Here is an 18,778-nt window from a genome sequence, read left to right as displayed (position 1 = left end):
GGTAAAAACAAACGAAGGTGGTAATGTTTAATACCATTGGTAAAGAACTCTGATATGACACTATGGTATTGACATGGGTTTGCTCCATTATCAGAATCTAGCTTTTCAGGGTCACAGTCAATATCTGAGTTGCACGCGCATTTGCCAGAACACTCTGGCCACTTAACTTTATCGCAGTTGAAAGAAGCGAAGAATCTACCGTTTTTCAAGAAGTCAGGATGGAAAGCTATTCCCAAGAGACCAAGCTCAGCATCAAAGTGCACTTCTCCAGTAAGATCAAGAAACAGGTTAGTTTCGTCTATTTTCAAAACTTCTCCAGATCCTTCAGGTGGAACTGTCACCAAGTATATCTTCCCAGGTTGATCAGACAAAAAGACGCGATTAGAACCATCAGGATGAGGTACCATGTTAAGATAAGACCCGTTTCCTAGCTTCTCGAGACATATGCCTGAAGGAGATGGACTAGTAGCTTTTGAACTGTTAAATGAAACAGCCTGGCCAGTGAAGCACACAGAGGATTCATCTGAAGCTCCACCAAAAATCTTGCAGAAGTCGTTTCTTGATTTCCACGTATCAGATATTGTGGAAGTGTTGTTGCCTCCATCTCCGGCTTGAGATGCAAAAGGAGTGTTGGTTACAGAGAAATTATGGCACTCGTTCCAAAATCTAGCGCAGAAATCAACGTTGGCCAGCGATTGTGTTGAAGAAACTGTGGAGTTGCAAAGCACAGGAACTTGTCTAGATTCTGACTCAACACGGTAAAGCTCTGCTGCGAAAGGATCACACTTCTGCAACAAGATAACCGAATCCTTAATTGACAACAAGATAACAGTACCATAGCATCCAAGAAATTTAAACATTTGTGTTTTACCGAGCAAAGTAATGATTTGAGGAATAGAGAACAGCTCCCAGATACATTGACTGCTTTAAACTGTCTCTGCAACTCCAAGTCTTCAAGGGAGTTACAGCATACACTTCCATTAAATTGACAAAAAGTGACCCGTTGCTGTGGATTAAACGGTGCAGCTGACCACAAACAGATTATAAGAAAATCAGTAAAGAGACGGCACAAAAACACAGACTTTTCAATCTAATTACCTTTAAGATAACAGAAAAAGAGCCACCTACTCAAATCATTACATAAAGGATGTGACAAGGAGCTTTTGGCAAGAAACAACAGAAGGGAAGAAAGAAACAGAGCTATTGAACAGAGAGAATCCATTTGAAATTAATCCTAAGAGATTGAAATTAAAAAAAAGAGGAAAACTACACATTCCACAGATTCAAAACTCTTACCAAGAAATCAAAGGGGAGACCAAAGCTTCGGACAAGAACTGATAATATCTTTTAAAAATAAATGTGAGACTTTTTTTTATTTTAGTTGAATCGGCAGACAACTAGGAGAATCTACAATAAATCTAATATGCAAATTGGTTTTTTTAACCCAATAGAATAATATAGAATGAATTATTGGCGTCGAAAAGTGTGTTGACTAATCAAAGAAGATAACACAACTAACCTTTGATTTCAGACTTGTGTTTTTCTCCATACCTTAAAAAACCAAAAAGAACAGAACATCATCATCCAATTCAGGTACCATGAAACTAAGAAACAGATCATGCTCTATGCAAAAAGCTAAGCAATTCGTACTTTAGCTCACTTCAGGTACTATTACAATGGCTTCTAGTTCACTTCCTTTGTTATTACAAAACCCTTGATAGATATATTCTCGACAACACACTTAACCCATACTTCCCATTGGTTAACTTTGTATCTACTTGTATGTAAACTTGACTAAACTTGACACACACTCAATTGATACACACTCGTCTATATACTCGTCAATCTTCACTCGTCTATGTACTCACATTCAGTTCAAAAGAAGAGAAAAGTTTAAAAACGCATCATCATCATGATGGTCATTATCAAGATGGGTTAAATTCCGGAGAACTCTCTACTCTCCAATGATTAGTCTCATATATTCATGTTATAAAAAATAATTTTGTTTTCATTTATTTTAAATCGGAAAATAAGTAAAAGATTTCGAAAACAACCCTCAAAAGTACTTCGAAGAACTTCACAAGTATAAGAAATGAATAATCTCTGAAAATATATGTGGATTCAATATTTCCGACTATGTTATGTGACTGGCTAAATAATATAAAACGTTGCATGTGAAAGTTATTTCACGTGTATATCGTGTTATGGATCGATATAATAAAAACCAGTATTATCTTTGATGACTTGATCATAGCATTTTTATTATTTTCTCATCAAGACCTACACCTATATACATTGAAAGTTATTTTTACTTCCGATAAATCGTTATCTATTAAAAGGAAATCCAAAACATAAAACTAATTAAAAACATATTTTGTCCGGGTGGCGGAGGGTGAGGCTTTGTTCTGGCAGGAGGCATGTCGAGGGGGAGGAGTTTCCCTCCACTACTACGGGTCTAACATCTGGGTATAGAAGGGGTTTATCTCTTCCTACAATTTTTATGGGACATAGATGTTATGTTGACGGCTCTTGGAAAGCAACAGATGTTTTTGCCGGTGCAGGATGGTGTTGTATTTCATCAGAAGGATCGCCCCCAGTGCTTGGAGCGACAAATTTCCGGCGAAGTTTATCTCCGTTACATGCAGAAGTTGAAGCCTTCATCTGGGCGATGCGATGTATGATTGGACATGATTTCCGGGATGTGGCTTTTCTTACCGACTGCTCCGACTTGGTGAAGATGGTGTCTTCCCCAACTGATTGGCCAGCTTTTGCAACATATTTAGACGACATTTGGATCGACATGGAGGAGTTTTCTTCTTTCTTTTTGATTTATGTTTCTCGTAATGCTAATGTACGAGCGGATTTTTTAGCACGCCAAGCGCGTGTGTCTCTGCATCATGTTTTGTTTGTAGATAATTTTCCTCTTAATTGGCTTGTCTGAGCTGATTCTTTTGTTAAAAATAAAATAAAAAACTAGTATAGTAAATACAATTTGTAAAATCTATTCATTAACAAGGATTTGATATTATCGGAGGTATGAAGATATTTATTTTGCGGACCGGTTATTATGTACCGTCAAAGTCCGTTTACAAAGTAAATCCGTGAAACCCAAACCGAATAATGTTTTAGAAACCCTATTCTGATAAAGATTAAGAGAAGAGACTCATATGACAAAGAGATTACAATTGTTATCTCGTCTGACCGTAACCAAAAAACAAAAAAAACAAAAAAGCATGAAAAGGGGGGCTCACCAGTGGACCAGCAGAGACTGATCTTTCAAGGAAAACAGCTCGAGAAAGGTCGCACCATAGCTTATTACAAAATCAAGACGGAGTCAACTCTTTTCATAATGTCATGTCTTTGAGGTTAAGATGTATCTTTTGGTTTTCCAAAGTTTTTTTTTTTTTTTGTCTTTCTTCTCTAATTAACTTGTGGGGGACGAGTTCCAATCCCAAGGAGATGTTTTTAATTTAACAAGAAATCATAAAAATTAATTTTAGAGCCTTTTATCATTTCAATTTCCAAAGATACAAAATACTCCAATATACAGAAGATATGTTTCTTGTTTTTATTTCTTTTATTTCTTTTTCTTGATAAAGAGTAGAAGTTTTAAAAAAAATATATATTTAAAGGATAACAAAAACCAGTTATATATTACAAAATTATCCAAGATTTCAGGCATGGCACAATTAATATCCACATTTTAACATATATATATAGCCCAAATTAAATTGGACATAAGAACACCTCCAATGGTGATTATTTATTACTTATATTTAACTAATGAAAGATGATTTATTACTTTATATTTCCTTCTTATTTTGCATGTCAAATTATATTATTTCCTATAAAATCGAGATGTATTGTCTTAATTGTCGGCCTCACATTAGCAACCCTAAAAATCTCTCATGAACCTATCGCTTTGGACACACAAACACACACACACACCAAACAAAAGAAATCAAAAGAGTAGAAGAAGTTAGATATTTGGGCGATCATACCAGTATGAACAACAACGAGGACAAAGGTAACAAAGATGAGAACTGGAGATTGTTTTACGATATCGCAACTAAAGTCTTAGCCATGATTGGAGCCATTGGAACCTTAGCGAATCTAGTCTCGTTGATGAACTTGGGCTCACAAGCGAAGGTGATGAACGTTTCTTGGATGGATGCTCGTATTCCCAGTAAAGCTTACGAAGATTATATCAAGGATCTGCGTGATAAGAAGTGAACTATGTATGAGTTTTTGATTATATATTGTATGAAACTATGAATAGGTTTCCTATGAATGATCTGGTATATAATATTGCTATTTCACTCTTGTTTTATGTTGTAATAGTGGGAAGCTATAAAACATGGCTTTAATCGGCTAACTTCATGTTCTTTTTTTTTTTTTTAATGTGGCTTGACGATCGTACAAAACAGAGCACATAACTAGAGAACAGAACATAAAAGATTAAAAGAAACTGCTTCACTTCTAATAGGTTCTAGGCTGAGATAGTCCGTTTGTCTGAGGTGGTTCTTTGCACTACTCGTCCACTCGAGCGGTTTCCGCTTCCACCACCACCTGTACCAGATGGTCCACGAGGAATAACACGCTGTATGATTCGGATCGGAGTCCCTCCTAAATCAAAGTCTTCCTTCAATGATCTAGTCAGGAACCTTATGTCGCTTTCCAATAACTGCGTTTTACCGCTCACAAACGCTACAAAAGTCGGTGGTCGAGCTTTCACTTGAGTAAAAAACTTGATCTTTGGCTGCGAAGCTGTGTCTTTCCAAGAATGTCGGCTCATAACCTAACTCAACACACAGAACAAATGATTAAGCAAGTAATGATTATGTCACATTAATTGTATATATTACTATAGTCTGATTCATTTACAGTACAAACCTTACGCAACCAGCGATTGAGGCGGCCTGTGGAAAGTCTTGAACACCATCTCTTGTACGTGTCAGTGACTTCTTTCATCACTTCCATACGTCCTCTTCCCTCTAATGCAGAGATAAACACGACTGGTATTCCAGTTATCTGCAACCAAGTATTATGTTTCCGTCACCGGAAATCAGAAGAATGACAAGGATGTAACAAGAATTAACAAAGTTGCTATTTTTACTATATTACCTGAGGAATAACTGTCTGTATTTCAATGGGAACAGCTTCTTTGATCTTCTTGTACATCTCAGAGTTCTCTTTCCCTCTTAGACGATCCATTTTGTTAACGATGACGACTAGACCACGTCCTTCTTCTACAGCACGTCTAGCTATAACTACTTCTGAATGTGTCATACTACATCTAGCTTTTATGATCTGGAGATTGCAAATACAAAACATACGGTGAGCAAACTCTTTATTTCCTTTCTCTGTTTTCACAGTTGTGCAAAAAAAAACATGAATCACGAGAGTATATATGTATACAAACCTCTTCGGCATCAAGAACTAAAGCGATAACATGTGCCCGCATAAGACTTTTTCTCGATTGCATGATGCTCAAAGATGCTGGTCCTTTGTCTCGCTCTGTTCTCTCCAACCAACCAGCAGTGTCAACCTTAACAAATAACCGGCATAAACATCAAACAAAGTGAAAAAAATGAAACGCTGGTTCAGTTTTTTTATGTTTAACGTTAAGAGAACAATAGATAGATAGTGTAAGAGAAGTAGAAGAAAAAAAGCCAGAATTCTTAACTTACCAGATAGACTGTCCTACCCTGAAACTCAAACTGAACTCTCACAGCATCTCTAGTGAGACCAGCTTCTGGACCCACCAACACACGCTCTTCTTCCAGTAATGCATTAAGAAGTGTGGACTTCCCAACATTAGGCTTACCCACAATAGCTAACTGCAATGGCAACTTGGACTCATCGATTTCATCAGAGAGATTTTCATCGCTCAGAACATCGTCTTGACTGCACATATCTAATATAAGACTGTTGAGGTTCAGTAAAGAGATAAATCAAGGAAGCAGCTTCTGGTATGATTGTCTTGATACGGGTATAGATTGGTTTTATTACCGTTTAGCCTTTCAACCATGTAATCCTCTAGTAGAGGACGGAGAACTTCATAAAGTGTAGTCATACCAAGTCCAGTCTCAGCTGAAATAGCAATAGGCTCGCCAAAACCTAATGCAAGGGCCTCTGAAGCAACTTCATCAAGAGAGCCAATTGATTCAGATTTATTCATAACTACTATGGGCTTAATCTGTGGAGCATGCTTTCTTAACCATTTCCCAACCTCTAAATCTAATGGATGCAACCCAGCCCTACAATAAACATGAACAAGACAATGATTTATAAGGAAAAACAAAACACTAGTATCAAATTAGATTGTTTGTAACTCGGATTCAAAATCTCACCTAACGTCGATGATAAGAACCGCAAACTGAGTCCTTGCGAGCACATTAGCCGTCATTGCTGTGGTTCTACCAAGAATAGTACCCGAAGAAACCTCAGTCTCTATACCAGCAGAATCCAAAACATTAAACCTCAAATCACCTAACTTTGCAACCCCTTCTCTTATATCTCTTGTAACATGATCATCTGGAGTGTTGTAAACAAGAGCTTCCCTCCTCCGAATCAATCTGGACAACAACACAATTAGCTTTAAATCCATTACAACGTAATAACCCCAAAACTTTACAAAAAAAAAAAAAACTAATCTTGAAACTAACCGGTTATACAAGGCAGACTTCCCAACATTTGGCCGTCCCATAAGCATCACAGTAGGTAGGAGATTCACATCAAATTTGGTGAAATCAATTGGTTTCTTGTAAACAACCTTCGGCTTCATATCAACAAGTTTCTCACAGAGAGCATCACCATCATCAACATTTGATTCATCAGAACCAAGATTTGAAACCGAGGCAAACCCATTAGTGGGTCGAACTAAGAAAGCAGGATTCAAGTCTGTGATCAAACTACCAAAAATCCTATAACTATTCTGATGACTTCCATGTCTAGCAGTTGAACTGAACCCTGAAGGAGAAAAAAGTGAAAGATTTGAGATTTGAGAGTATGTCATATATGCAGAAAAATTGAAAGAAATGAGATTTATATACCTAAAGATGAAAAATTGAAGCAATTGGGAGCAATGATCTGATCTCGGGAATGAAATTGCTGAGAAGAGACACATCTCTGGTAAAACCCACGAGTGAATTGATTCTTCCGAGCTGAGATTGCTCGAACCAGTGATTGAGACATTGCAGATGACAGATTCCACTTTAAGGTTATACGAAGCTCTGCATTTGTGTATTCGATTATGAAAATGAAAATGAAAATGAAAATGAGAAGAGAGAAAAGTATGAAGAGAGAGAGAGAGGGAGAGAGAGTGAATCAAAGGTGTTTAAAACCCTAAACCCTTGTTCACCGGTGAGAGATGGTAACTCTGCCGTTGTTGAGTCACGCCGATTCGTCGACGTGAGTGATGATAATGTGTACAGACGATATGACGTCGGTTTTAACATTAGGTTTGGTTTTCCCTGGGATAAAAACCGAACCGAAGTTACCAAACCGAACCGAACCGAGATTTATGGGCTTCGGTTGTCTTATCCTACAAATTTTTTTTGTGTAACTCGAATCTTGACAAATATCAAGATATTCTTCAAGGAAAGGGCAACAATTTGCCGATATTTAAGAAAAAATATATACTATAATTATTTTAGGAAGGTTGCATCATTTTTTTTCACTATATATTGTTGTTACTTATATATCTAAATTTACCATCCTAAAAAAACTCTAGAAGATCAGGTTGTGTTAATTTTCTTTAATATAATTTCTCTTATAAATATTTTTAGAAATATTTGAAAAATATTTAGGATGATCATGTCTTTTACTTTTTCACGTAAGAGATTTGCATTCTTTATCATATTTAAAACTAGATTTGAACCCGCAATACACTGCAGGACGAATTGTAATTATGTTTTTAAAATTTGAGTACTAATTAAGCAGAATTTATATGTATAAAAATGTAAATATATATATATATATATATATAGTTTGACTAAGGAGCTAAAATGGTATAGCAGTAGTTTAATATATAAAAATTACTTCTTTTATTATAATATGTATAAATTATGTAATATATTGTTGTAGTTTTATAATTATAAATTAGTAGTGTGATATGGAATTTTAAACCCGCAAAAACCATCTTATAAAACTTGAGTAAATAGTATGCATGTATCTGCCTCGCTTGAGTTCACAGGACACATATACATTTTACTTAATCGGTTTTTTTCTAATACTGGTTTTCCAGTATGTCTTGTGAAATATATATTTAAAGTAATTAATACATCTATTGTAAAAAACAACAGAATTTTCTTATAAAACTTTATGCTTTATTCCCATATTTCTAAATCTATTTTTCGAATTGATTTTTTTAGACCCGTACTCACATCCACCAGCAAGCTTTCGTTATACTTAAAGGCTTAAAAGTGAATAATAATTAACAATTTTACGCAACATTTGTTCCTAAAAAGGGGTAATAATAATATATCCCAACAAAATGCTTTTCAATTTTCATTACATCCCCAATTTTTTTTAATTACTAAGGGAAAGTTTTCTAAAATAATCAATGTTCATCTGCCATTGATGTTCCAGGTTAAGTTTAATTATTTTTTATATTCAAATCATTACCAAATTTATTTTAGTATGATATAGGAAGCGATATAGACCTACATATATAGCCATTTAATTTAATGTGCTACCCATTAAGATTACATTCTTTTAGAATTCTAATTTCATAGAAATTAATTTTCCTTTCAATTTCACTCGTTCACTCCGCCGATGGCTAATTCAATGTCTTTAACCTCCGACCGTCGTTCTGGAAACTTGCGATCTATTTGTCTTTCACTGCCATCTATGATTTTGGACTTAATTGATGACAATGTATTAAAAGAGTTGGCTATGCTCCGGATATCTGGAAGAAAGTCCTTTGTAGGTCTTGATTTTAGCGACTAAACATATCACCATCTCACCAGCAGCATTTTCACAGGTATCAAAATTCTGCTCGGCAAAGATCCCTAAAAAGTACATGGTAACGGGTAGCCTATCATTCCTTTATGAAGCTAGTATAAGATGTCTTTAAAACTAAATGATAAAATAATAATTTACATGAGTTTTGAATAGTGGTATTTAACTTACAATTCATCTAGTAGTTGGAAGTCGAACTTAGTTTATTATTGACGTCGATTGTTTCTATCTCACCAACATTGACAACTTGTTCCACAATGTCTACACGGTAGAATTTTGAATAAGTTATTAAACGATTATTAAATAAAGCAAATAACATGTATAAGAAGATTCTTTACCGATTAACATGTTTGCATTAAGTAAGAACCCAGTCAAAACATCTTTGAAAGTAGTAAGAGGTTAGGTGGGGGTCATCAGACAGAGGATCAATCTTCGTTACAATAGTTTGAGTCAAGAAACCCATTTTGTTAACATGAGCAACTGGTCTGAATTGACGCCAGTCCAAAGTTTTGAACGCTTCTCTATTCTCCTCGATCCATATGGGTTTGAAAACGGATAATACAATCCTTCTTGATAGAAGTATGTATCTTTGTTCCCTATAAAAGTATGGAGTTATTAGCGAGGTTAGTTACGATATCAATCATATTTTTGTTGTTGGATAAATTAGACTTTAACTTACATCAGGACCGGCCCTAGAGCTGTTGTGGCCTAAAGCATTTTTTATATGTGATATTTTATAAAAATAAAAAAACTACAAAAACTGTCCATTTTGAGGTTTGAAACCATGACAAGAGACTCTTTCCCATACAACACAACCAACTCAGCTAAGAAATAGTTTTGTAGAGATTCCTACATAACTAGAATATATTATGTGGCCTAAAGCACATGCTTTAGATGCTGTAGGGGTGGGTCGGGCCTGACTTACATGTTCATCAGCGAGGATCACGTCAAAAGTCTCACCAAACCTGGTTGTCTTGTGTATGTTTTCCAGGTGTGCAGGACTCAGAACTTGCACTCACCAAGACGTCCAAGACATCTTAATATCATTGAGAAAAGCAATTGCTTGCGCCATTGGTGTTGAAGGAATGAAGCCAGTGTTTGGTTAAGTAATGAGGTATTTGGTTGCTTTGATGAGTTTCCAATGAGTATACTATTAGTCTATTTATAATATATTAGCTAAACCTAGAGTATCAAATCGCTTGTTTGGTGCACATCTTGGATGACAATTATTTATCGAATATTTTGTAGATTTGATCATAAGAATACAATTATGATTGCTAATAGTTGAAGCTTTAATAATCGTGAAAGATGCTTTTAATTAGGGATGATTATTGAGTAAATATGGTTATTAGTTATGATTTTGCAATTTATATTTATGTTGTTTTAAAAGTTATTATGTGATATCAATGAAGATTTAAGGAGTAGTTTTTTGGGTATGTATGTTAGCTATTGCTAGCTAACTTTATGGCATTTAATTTGCAAATTAGAAAAATTACAATCTCTAATTTTTTGGTGATTTGATTGTTATGTTTTGCACGATCCCAATATGGATCAAAAAGAGAGTCCAATAAATAATTAAAGGGCCAACAAAGGATTGAAACATAAAACAGAGTCCAATAAACTGAGATCTGATACAACTGGGTCGGGTTTAGTAAAAACGCGCGAACCTGGATATGTGATTATTTGTTATTATTTTTTATACCAAATTACCCTGGCGAATTTCAATTAAGGCTCTCCTTAAAGCTTAATTCAGTGGCAATTTTAATAATTGTGCTAGATATTTTGGACATTATTTTATTTGTACTTCTCTTTTAATTATAAGAAGATACTTTTTTTACAATACTAGAATCTAGAAAGTAAAGTAGAAAATTAACTCGTAATTCGATTTGATTTTAATTTGTTTACCATCCTAAAAATACTGTTTTTAATGGACATTTGTGTTTTTATGATTTTAATTTATTTGGTTTTGTTCTCGAAAAACTTAAAAGTAAAAATTAATTATTGAGTACATTATGTATGTGTCCACATAACTAAATATATAAATTTTAACAAACTCCATTAATTCTTCAACTCGATTTAGTTTGCTTACATTAAAATCAATTCGATTTGGGTCCTATAAATAGATACCTACATAAGATTCATCAAAATGAATACTTTGTACAAACTTATCCTTTTCATTCTCAACAAACTTATTTCAAAGTGTTTTCTCCTAAAATTTTCAAACTATTTTCCAAAACTTTTGAATGTTGTACAACAAAATGCAAGTCGGTACCTTTAGAAATTCACAATGATCTTAACATGTCTTAATTCTTCTCTAATCTTTATATTAAAATCGATTCAAACTCATTTTTTTATTCAAACCAAAACAAGAGTGAACTTCATCAAATATATTCATCTTAATTTCCTCCAAGGTTATGTCTTTCCTATAAATTTTTTCATAAATGATTCAATTTTGAGGTGATGTGATTTAGAAATGACTATGAAAGTAGTGATTATCACTTTTAAGTGTTGATTTTTCATTTGTTCCAAAAAAAAATTATATATGATTTTGCTTTATGACAAGATTATTTGCACTCGCTCAAAATAGAATTTTTATATTGAAAACTATTGTTGATCGAAAGCTAAAAAGGCGGTTGAGAATTTCTTTTTCTCAAAGATTGTCATCTCTCTTCCAAAACTTTCAAGATAGATATCCTTTTTCCTATTATTTATTTATATTTATATTAATTGATGCGCTATTCAAATCTTAATCAATATCCACAAGGAGAATTTATTCAAAAAAATTATTCATATCAATCTTCTTTTACAAAATACAAAGTAGATTTTTCTAGTTGCTTGTGGATCACTTAAAACATAGAACTTAAATATATCACAAATAAAATGTGACTAATCACAAATTCACAATTAAAGACTCAAAACCGATTTATAACAAAAAAAACACACACTTGCTTAAAATATATGTCTAATATCAAGTCAAACTCATTTTTTTAATTAAACCAAAACAAATGTAAACTTCATCAAATATTTGCATCTTAATTTCCTCCAAAGGTATGTCTTCCATGATCATTCGATTCTGAAGTGATATGTTTGATTTAGTTAGAAAGGAAAATGAAAGTAGTGATTATCATTTTAAGTTTTGAGTTTCCATCTGTTTTAAAATTGTTCATTATGGTTTTGTTTTACGTAAAAAATGAGAGAGAATTGTTTGCACTTGTTGGAGACACAATTTTTATATGAAAAACTATTGTTGATGATTTGTATAGCTGAAAGATTTGTCATCATCTTCAGATACTTTTTGTTTTTTTCCATATACTACTTCCAAGATAAATATCCTTTAAATTATTTATTATTATTATTGTAGTTATTTATTCGCTGTACAAATCTTCATATCAATTTTTAAAAAGAATTGGAAAAGTAATACTTGCTCTCCAGTTATGGTGATGGTGTTATTAACACATTGTCTTCCCCTTATCATTTCGATTTGGAAGCATTAAAATAAACCACATAATTTATTTATTTTTTTTGTTAATAAGAAGGTTCAGGGCCGAGGTCCGTAATCTCTCCAGGACCGAGAGAAAACCGGGTGAAAACTCCGGACTAAATGGAAATGACTAGCATTTTCGCACTTGAGAGGAATCGATCCCTGGTCTGGACCAACATGACAACTCCTTCCTCAAGTGGAAACCACTAGACCAAAACCACTTGGTTATAAACCACATAATTAGTAAGATGATAATGGTACCAAAAAATGATATTTTTGCTTGGTTTAGTTCAAATCGGGGTACAAAAAATATGATTTATTTGCTTGACTTAACTAGTTCAAATTAAATGAGGATGTATAAAAACAATTACTCGAGAAATATCTTAAATTCAGCATTTTGCAGCATATTGTTGCTGGATTTGTGTGTATCAAAAATATTAATATCTGGTAAATATTAAAATCAGCAGATGGAGAGATATATGAAATACTCTATTAATCCATATTAACATTACTCATACACACAAATCCAACAACTGCAAAAATCTAATATACATTTTTTTGAATATAATAAAAAAGCATTTACTAACAATTTTTCTTTCTTAAAGATGATACATAAATAATCTATCGGTAAATTTCATATCGATTTTTGGTATTATCAATTTTGGTTTAGTCTGATTTTGGTTCTCCAGCTTCGGTTTGGTCGGGTTAATTTATTTTCCATCTTTAGTTTCATGAGCTCCCCAAAAGCAATCGTAGTTCACTAAATAGTTTTTTTATTATTATTTTTAAACTCATACTTAATATTAAAATCGCTCAAACTCCATTTATGGAAGAGACATTATAGCAGACTAGCTTTAGCCAAAACATCAGCCTCCATGTTTTCTGAACGAGGTACATAATGGAAAGAAATAGACAACAACTTAAGCGAAAGAAATCTAATATCTTCCAACAGACCATTGAGTTCATTAGCATGCCCACCAAAATTGACAAGACCTATATGATCCTGACAATCCGAGTTGCAGACCAGCCTTACAGCATCCATTGCTAGGGCTGCCATGATAGCCGCTTTCAATACTAAAGTATCTGCTACAATAACAAAAGACATATAGGGTCGAGACGTACTTCTTTGTTGAGTCGAACCAGACGGATGATTCTTAATTATCTAATCCAAACCACAGTGCTTCGACGTCGCTTTCCACGCTGCATTTGAGAAACAAACGCAAGCCTCAATATCTACGACATCTGGCTTTGGCTGCTATGTTTTGTTCTCTAGTTGAAGCTTCTTGGCTTGTTGTCAGCTCTTAGCTTCCAGTATTGCCTTTTGCAACACATCGAACTCCGACCAAACTATGTTCTCAAAGATCATCAAATTGTGTGACTACCTGTCCCGTGGATTCCACTAGCCCTCCGCTAGCCGCCCCCATGGACCTAAGCTGGCCCTGCAAGGCATTGATCCTAACCCCTCACCGTGGAAAGGAAACTACATCCAAATCTACCAGTAGGTTATTGGTGCGCCAAACGTTCCTCGAATCCTGGCGCACCAATAACCTACTGGTGGATTTGGATTTCCACGGTAAGATGTGTGTGCTTTGTGTACGGTTTCTATCCCTTTTTGACCTAAGTATCTTGATCTATTCTAATCGATATACTCTCTCTCTATTCTCTCGACGATGACAGAAGAATCTGTTACTAAACCTACCTCAACCATGACGTCTACCCGACCTGAATCTATGCGTCGGAGAATTGACCCTTATGATCTCTCATTTGGGGATAACCCCGGATCTATCATCTCGCAGCCACAATTGCGAGGACCCAACTATGATGAATGGGCATTGAATCTACGTCTTGCCCTTTGAGCAAAAAAGAAGTTTGGTTTTGCTGATGAATTGATATGTCTATATTTTGTCTCTCCTTAGCATGTATTTATCATGCGTTTAGCTAGGATAACTCATTGTTTTGAATCATTTTCTAGTCTCTTTTATACACTTTGCATGATTAGGTAGTTCTTGCATCATCTTTGCATACATCTTACATATTGGAGAATTTCAGGTGTTTAGAAGATATCCAGACTCTAAGAACCGAATGGACTCAAGTAACGCAACCCTACGATTCAAGTCATGCGACTCCAGACATGCAACTCAACTGGCATGCGACTTGGACGCGCTCCCAGGAAGAAGCACCAGCATCCTACTCGATCCACCACGCCTGGAAGAAATGTCATTCCTCTCGACCAACCACGCTAGACATCCGACTTCTTCAACCTCTTTGATCGAGTCGAGTGAAGATTTTACTTTGGGATTAAGCTTTCGACGTATTCATCAAAATTGTAGGGAATTGAGTCATCTTTCCAATTCCGTTTATTTCAAGTCAATCAGAGGCGTGGTTCAAGATTTATCACCATTTTAGTGGATACATATACACCCAGCTCGCGTCGCGTCACCTCCACTCGACCCACCTCGAGTCGTATGACCTCGAATCGATCCGTTCACTCGATCTCACCCCAGGGAGAGACGACACGCGACTCGACCGCACATGTTTGGTTTCACACGCATCAAGAGATTCCCGAACCGACGCTCGATCTTGTCGTTTTAAGTTTTAGGAATTCACATTTTTTTACTATATATACATTTTTTTAAGTCTTGGTTTGGGACATCTTATCTTTTATCTCGTTTTATTTTCTAAGGTTTGACCTAGCCACCAAAAAACGCTCTGAGACTTGTAATCAGACGTCTTCGAGTTTATTCAGTTTTTGTACTTGATTTCTTCTACAAAGTTGTTCTTCTCATTTATTTCTATCTACTATGCTTTGTTCAATGTTTTCTGGATTTGTATCTTTGGTGATGATTTCCGGATTTGAGTAGTGTTAAGGTTCTTGGGGATGGGATAGACTAGGTGGAGGATCTTAGGATGTAGGGTGTTTAAGCTTTGATTTGTATGATTCCCTTCTGGACTAGTGTTAGAATTACTATTTTCTCTCTGATCAATTGGAACTAGGTTTAAGACATTTCCACACCCAAAAGGTGTTGATGAAATGTCTGACCAACTAGTGCTAGAGACTTACGTTCCTAGCCTAAGAGATTAGTTGTCTAGGATGTTTGTTGACGTGAATGAACTTGTTTGTCATGCCTGCTCGACCATGTTTCTCTAGCGAGAGCTAGGTATGGAACTGGTTGAGTCTGAGTAGCTTTTGCCAAGAGATTGGATTAGCTAAGTTGTGATGTTCATTGTTTAGGGATAGTTTGCTTGTCGTATGTTAAACACTCTGTAGACTAGGATACTCCACCGATATCAATTACTCCCATCCTTAGGACTTTTATCTTTTTGATTGATATTACATTCCTGAGACTGTTTCGTTTCTTCATGCTTAGAATCATTTTCGTTTTTTACTTTTGTTTACTTCTTGCCATACATTTTTGTTTCTAGTTCTGTAGTTCATTTCCGTTTCTAGTTCTGTAGTTCATTTCCGTTTTGCATTTTCATCATTCTAGGATTGTTAGATAAAAACACTCTCTTTGAATTGGCTTGACTTGTGAAATCCTGATTGCATCTTGAGTGATAGTAAAGTTTTCCAACTGGATTGACACCTTAAGTATTACAACTGCATAAGGTTAATTGAACCTGCTAGGACATATAAAAATCTTAGTATCAATTTGATGAATCGATTCTCAAACCGAGTGATGACTCAGATGACCTTGAGGACTGGTGGGCGAATAACGCCATGGTGGTTTCGTGGATCAAGCTTACGGTGGCACCGAATTTGAGCAGTTCGTTGTCTCACCATGAAATCGCTTGTGATCTGTGGACGCATATACAAAAGCGTTTCTCTGTGAAGAACGAGCAAAGGGTTCAGCGATTCAAAACAGCGCTTGCCAATTGTCAACAGAAAGGTACAGCTGTGGAAGCATACTATGGGAAGCTTACCAAATTGTGGACGAGTCTTGCGGATTTTCAGAGAGCTAAAACTGTGGAAGAGATTGCAAAGGAGCGTGAGGAGGATAAGCTTCACCATTTTCTTATGGGTTTAGATGAATCCTTGTTTGGTGCGGTAAAATCCTCTCTCCTATCTCGTAATCCATTGCCTTCTCTTGATGAGGCATATCAGGTTGTGACTCAGGATGAGGATTCCAAGAGAGGGAGCCGTTTGCTGGAAGAACAAAACGAAGGTGCGAGTTTTGCGGTACAAACTTTGGTTCGTTCTCGTCAACAGAGTATGCTTCGCGATCCAGCTGCGGTTTGCTCTAGTTGTGGACGAACTGGACATCTTGCTGCCAACTTTTTTCACAAGATTGGCTATCCTTGGTGGTGGGGTGATCATCCTTGGTCGAACGGCTCAAAGCTCCCAACTACACAATCGGGAAGCTCGAGTAGTTCTCATGTTGAACTACGTGGAACTCTGCCTTTGCCATCCAAGAGCGTCGAACCAGCTCATGCCAACCAGGTGGTAGTAACTCAACCATCTGTTGTTGCTAATTCGGTTATCACAGAAGCTGATCGTTCAGGAATCATCGGCTTAAGTGATCAAGAATGGGAATCCTTGAAGAAGATGCTTAACGAGCGAAAGTCAGACACACGTGAGCGACTCTTGGGTAAGTATTTTATCAAATCATGGGTTATTGATACATGGGCTTCTAATCACATGACGGGAAGCATTGAGTTCTTTGTTGAAGTTTTTGATATGTCCCCGGTTTATATCAAGCTACCGGACGGACGTTTTACTGTGGCAACTAAAAAGGGAACTGTGTGTTTGGGTTCTAAGCTGCAATTGTCGAATGTGTTCTTTGTGGATAGTCTTCAATGCCATCTTATTTCAGTTTCTCAACTCACTAGAGATACGGGTTGTATCTTTCAGCTCTCTGATAGACTTTGTGTTGTTCAGGACCGCATCACACATATGCGGATTAGAGCCGGTGAGCTAGTAAACGGACTCTATTTCTTTAGAGGAGTGGATGTAGCGGCAATGACACAAATCTTGTACCAGCAAACTGATGATCTATGGCATCGACGTTTGGGGCACCCCTCATCTAAAGCAATGGAGATGTTGAAGTTATCTAATGATAATACTAGTAGTTGTGTTTTTGATTCCAAGTCTTGTGACGTTTGTATACGCGCTAAGCCAACACATGATTCTTTCCCTTTGAGTATTAATAAGACATCATCGGTTTTTGAATTAGTTCACTGTGATCTATGGGGTCCTTATCGGACTACGACAATTTGTGGGTCAAGATTTTTTCTCACCATCGTTGATGATTACTCGCGGGCTGTATGGCTATATTTGTTGCCATCTAAATAAATAACAAATCTACACTACGTGACTTTGTCTCTCTTGTTGAGCGGTAATTTGATAGGAAGATTAAGACAATTAGGAGTGATAATGGATCCGAGTTTCTTTCCCTTAGTGGTTTCTTTCGTGAAAAAGGAATCATTCATGAGACTTCGACATATACTAAACGTTGCGTGGGCCTTATGTTTCCAAGCCGCTCTACCAGTGGAATTTTGAAGTTTTGTGCACTGACCGCAGGTTACTTGATTAACCGCACACCGACTGCGGTTCTCAATGGAAAGACTCCTTTTGAGATGTTATATGATCGACCACCACCAATGAATCACCTTCGGGTGTTTGGCTGTTTATGTTACGTTCATGATCAACGCCGGGATGGTGATAAGTTTGCTTCTAGGAGCACTAAGTCGATTTTCCTTGGTTATCCGTTTGGGAAAAAGGGTTGGAAGGTTTATAATCTTGATAGTGGTGTGATTTCTATGTCTCGCGATGTCATTTTCATGGAAACAGAGTTTCCCTATGTTGTCTCGCCTTCTACGAGTACGGACCCGCCTATGTTGGTATCTTCTTCTCCTCTGACCTCTCGACCTGACGAGGGTATTGATTGCTGTGATGAGTTTTTCTCTTTACTTCTTGGTGTTCGTTCCTCTCACACTCAACCCTCGGTTGTTGTCCCAGTTGAACTGGGTGCGGATTTGGTTTCGCCGCCTACACGAGGTTGTGCGGCTGTTCCGCCACATACGGATATTGTTGTCGAGTCTCCGTCTCCGACCGAGTCTTCTGCCGAGTCTCCGGAGTCGGAAACCGTTCAAGAAATGATTCCCATGGGCAGAGGTTGCCGACAAAAGTTTGTCCCCACTAAACTTCAGGATTATGTCATTAACACGGCATAGGTTGAGTCGGATGGTGATTTCACGGACTCCAGTTGGTATCCAATTGATTCTTATGTGGATTGATCTCAGTTTTCAAAGCACCATCGTGCTTTTCTTTCGGCTATAACTGCTGGTGTTATTCCAAAAACATATGCTGAAGGGTTTCCTGATGAAAATTGGCGG

At 36.3% G+C, this 18,778-nt stretch overlaps 2 protein-coding genes across 2 annotated transcripts in view; both read right to left on the bottom strand.

The window, feature by feature from the left end:
* LOC104724351 (HIPL1 protein-like) overlaps positions 1–1,222 on the bottom strand; it is an 11,307-nt gene extending 10,085 nt beyond the window's left edge. The window contains exons 1-3 of the mRNA XM_010442812.2: positions 1,129–1,222; positions 872–1,026; positions 35–788 (exon numbers count right to left, since the gene is read on the bottom strand). Of these exons, the coding sequence (XP_010441114.1) occupies positions 35–788; positions 872–1,026; positions 1,129–1,222 (1,003 nt within the window). The remainder of the gene's footprint in view (positions 1–34; positions 789–871; positions 1,027–1,128) is intronic.
* LOC104724349 (GTPase Der-like) lies at positions 4,141–7,422 on the bottom strand. Its single transcript, XM_010442810.2, has 9 exons — positions 7,056–7,422; positions 6,669–6,972; positions 6,354–6,578; positions 6,013–6,260; positions 5,691–5,917; positions 5,423–5,548; positions 5,125–5,310; positions 4,894–5,031; positions 4,141–4,798 (listed from the first exon to the last, which is right to left on the bottom strand). Exons 1-9 carry the CDS (start codon positions 7,195–7,197, stop codon positions 4,490–4,492), a joined length of 1,905 nt encoding a protein of 634 aa, XP_010441112.1. The 5' UTR covers positions 7,198–7,422; the 3' UTR covers positions 4,141–4,489.

Source organism: Camelina sativa, chromosome 11, assembly GCF_000633955.1.
Source record: "Camelina sativa cultivar DH55 chromosome 11, Cs, whole genome shotgun sequence".
NCBI classification, from domain to species: domain Eukaryota; kingdom Viridiplantae; phylum Streptophyta; class Magnoliopsida; order Brassicales; family Brassicaceae; genus Camelina; species Camelina sativa.
Note: the sequence above shows the minus strand (reverse complement) of the source record. Positions and strands in the feature narration are given on the sequence as shown.

Excerpts from the sequence above, each read along its gene's own strand:
- LOC104724349 (XM_010442810.2), bottom strand. The coding sequence starts at position 7,197 with ATGTCTCAATCACTGGTTCGAGCAATCTCAGCTCGGAAGAATCAATTC. Across the intron at positions 6,579-6,668 it reads AAGTCTGCCTTGTATAACCG|ATTGATTCGGAGGAGGGAAG; the intron begins GTTAGTTTCAAG and ends GTTGTTGTCCAG. Across the intron at positions 4,799-4,893 it reads TCAATCGCTGGTTGCGTAAG|GTTATGAGCCGACATTCTTG; the intron begins GTTTGTACTGTA and ends GTGTTGAGTTAG.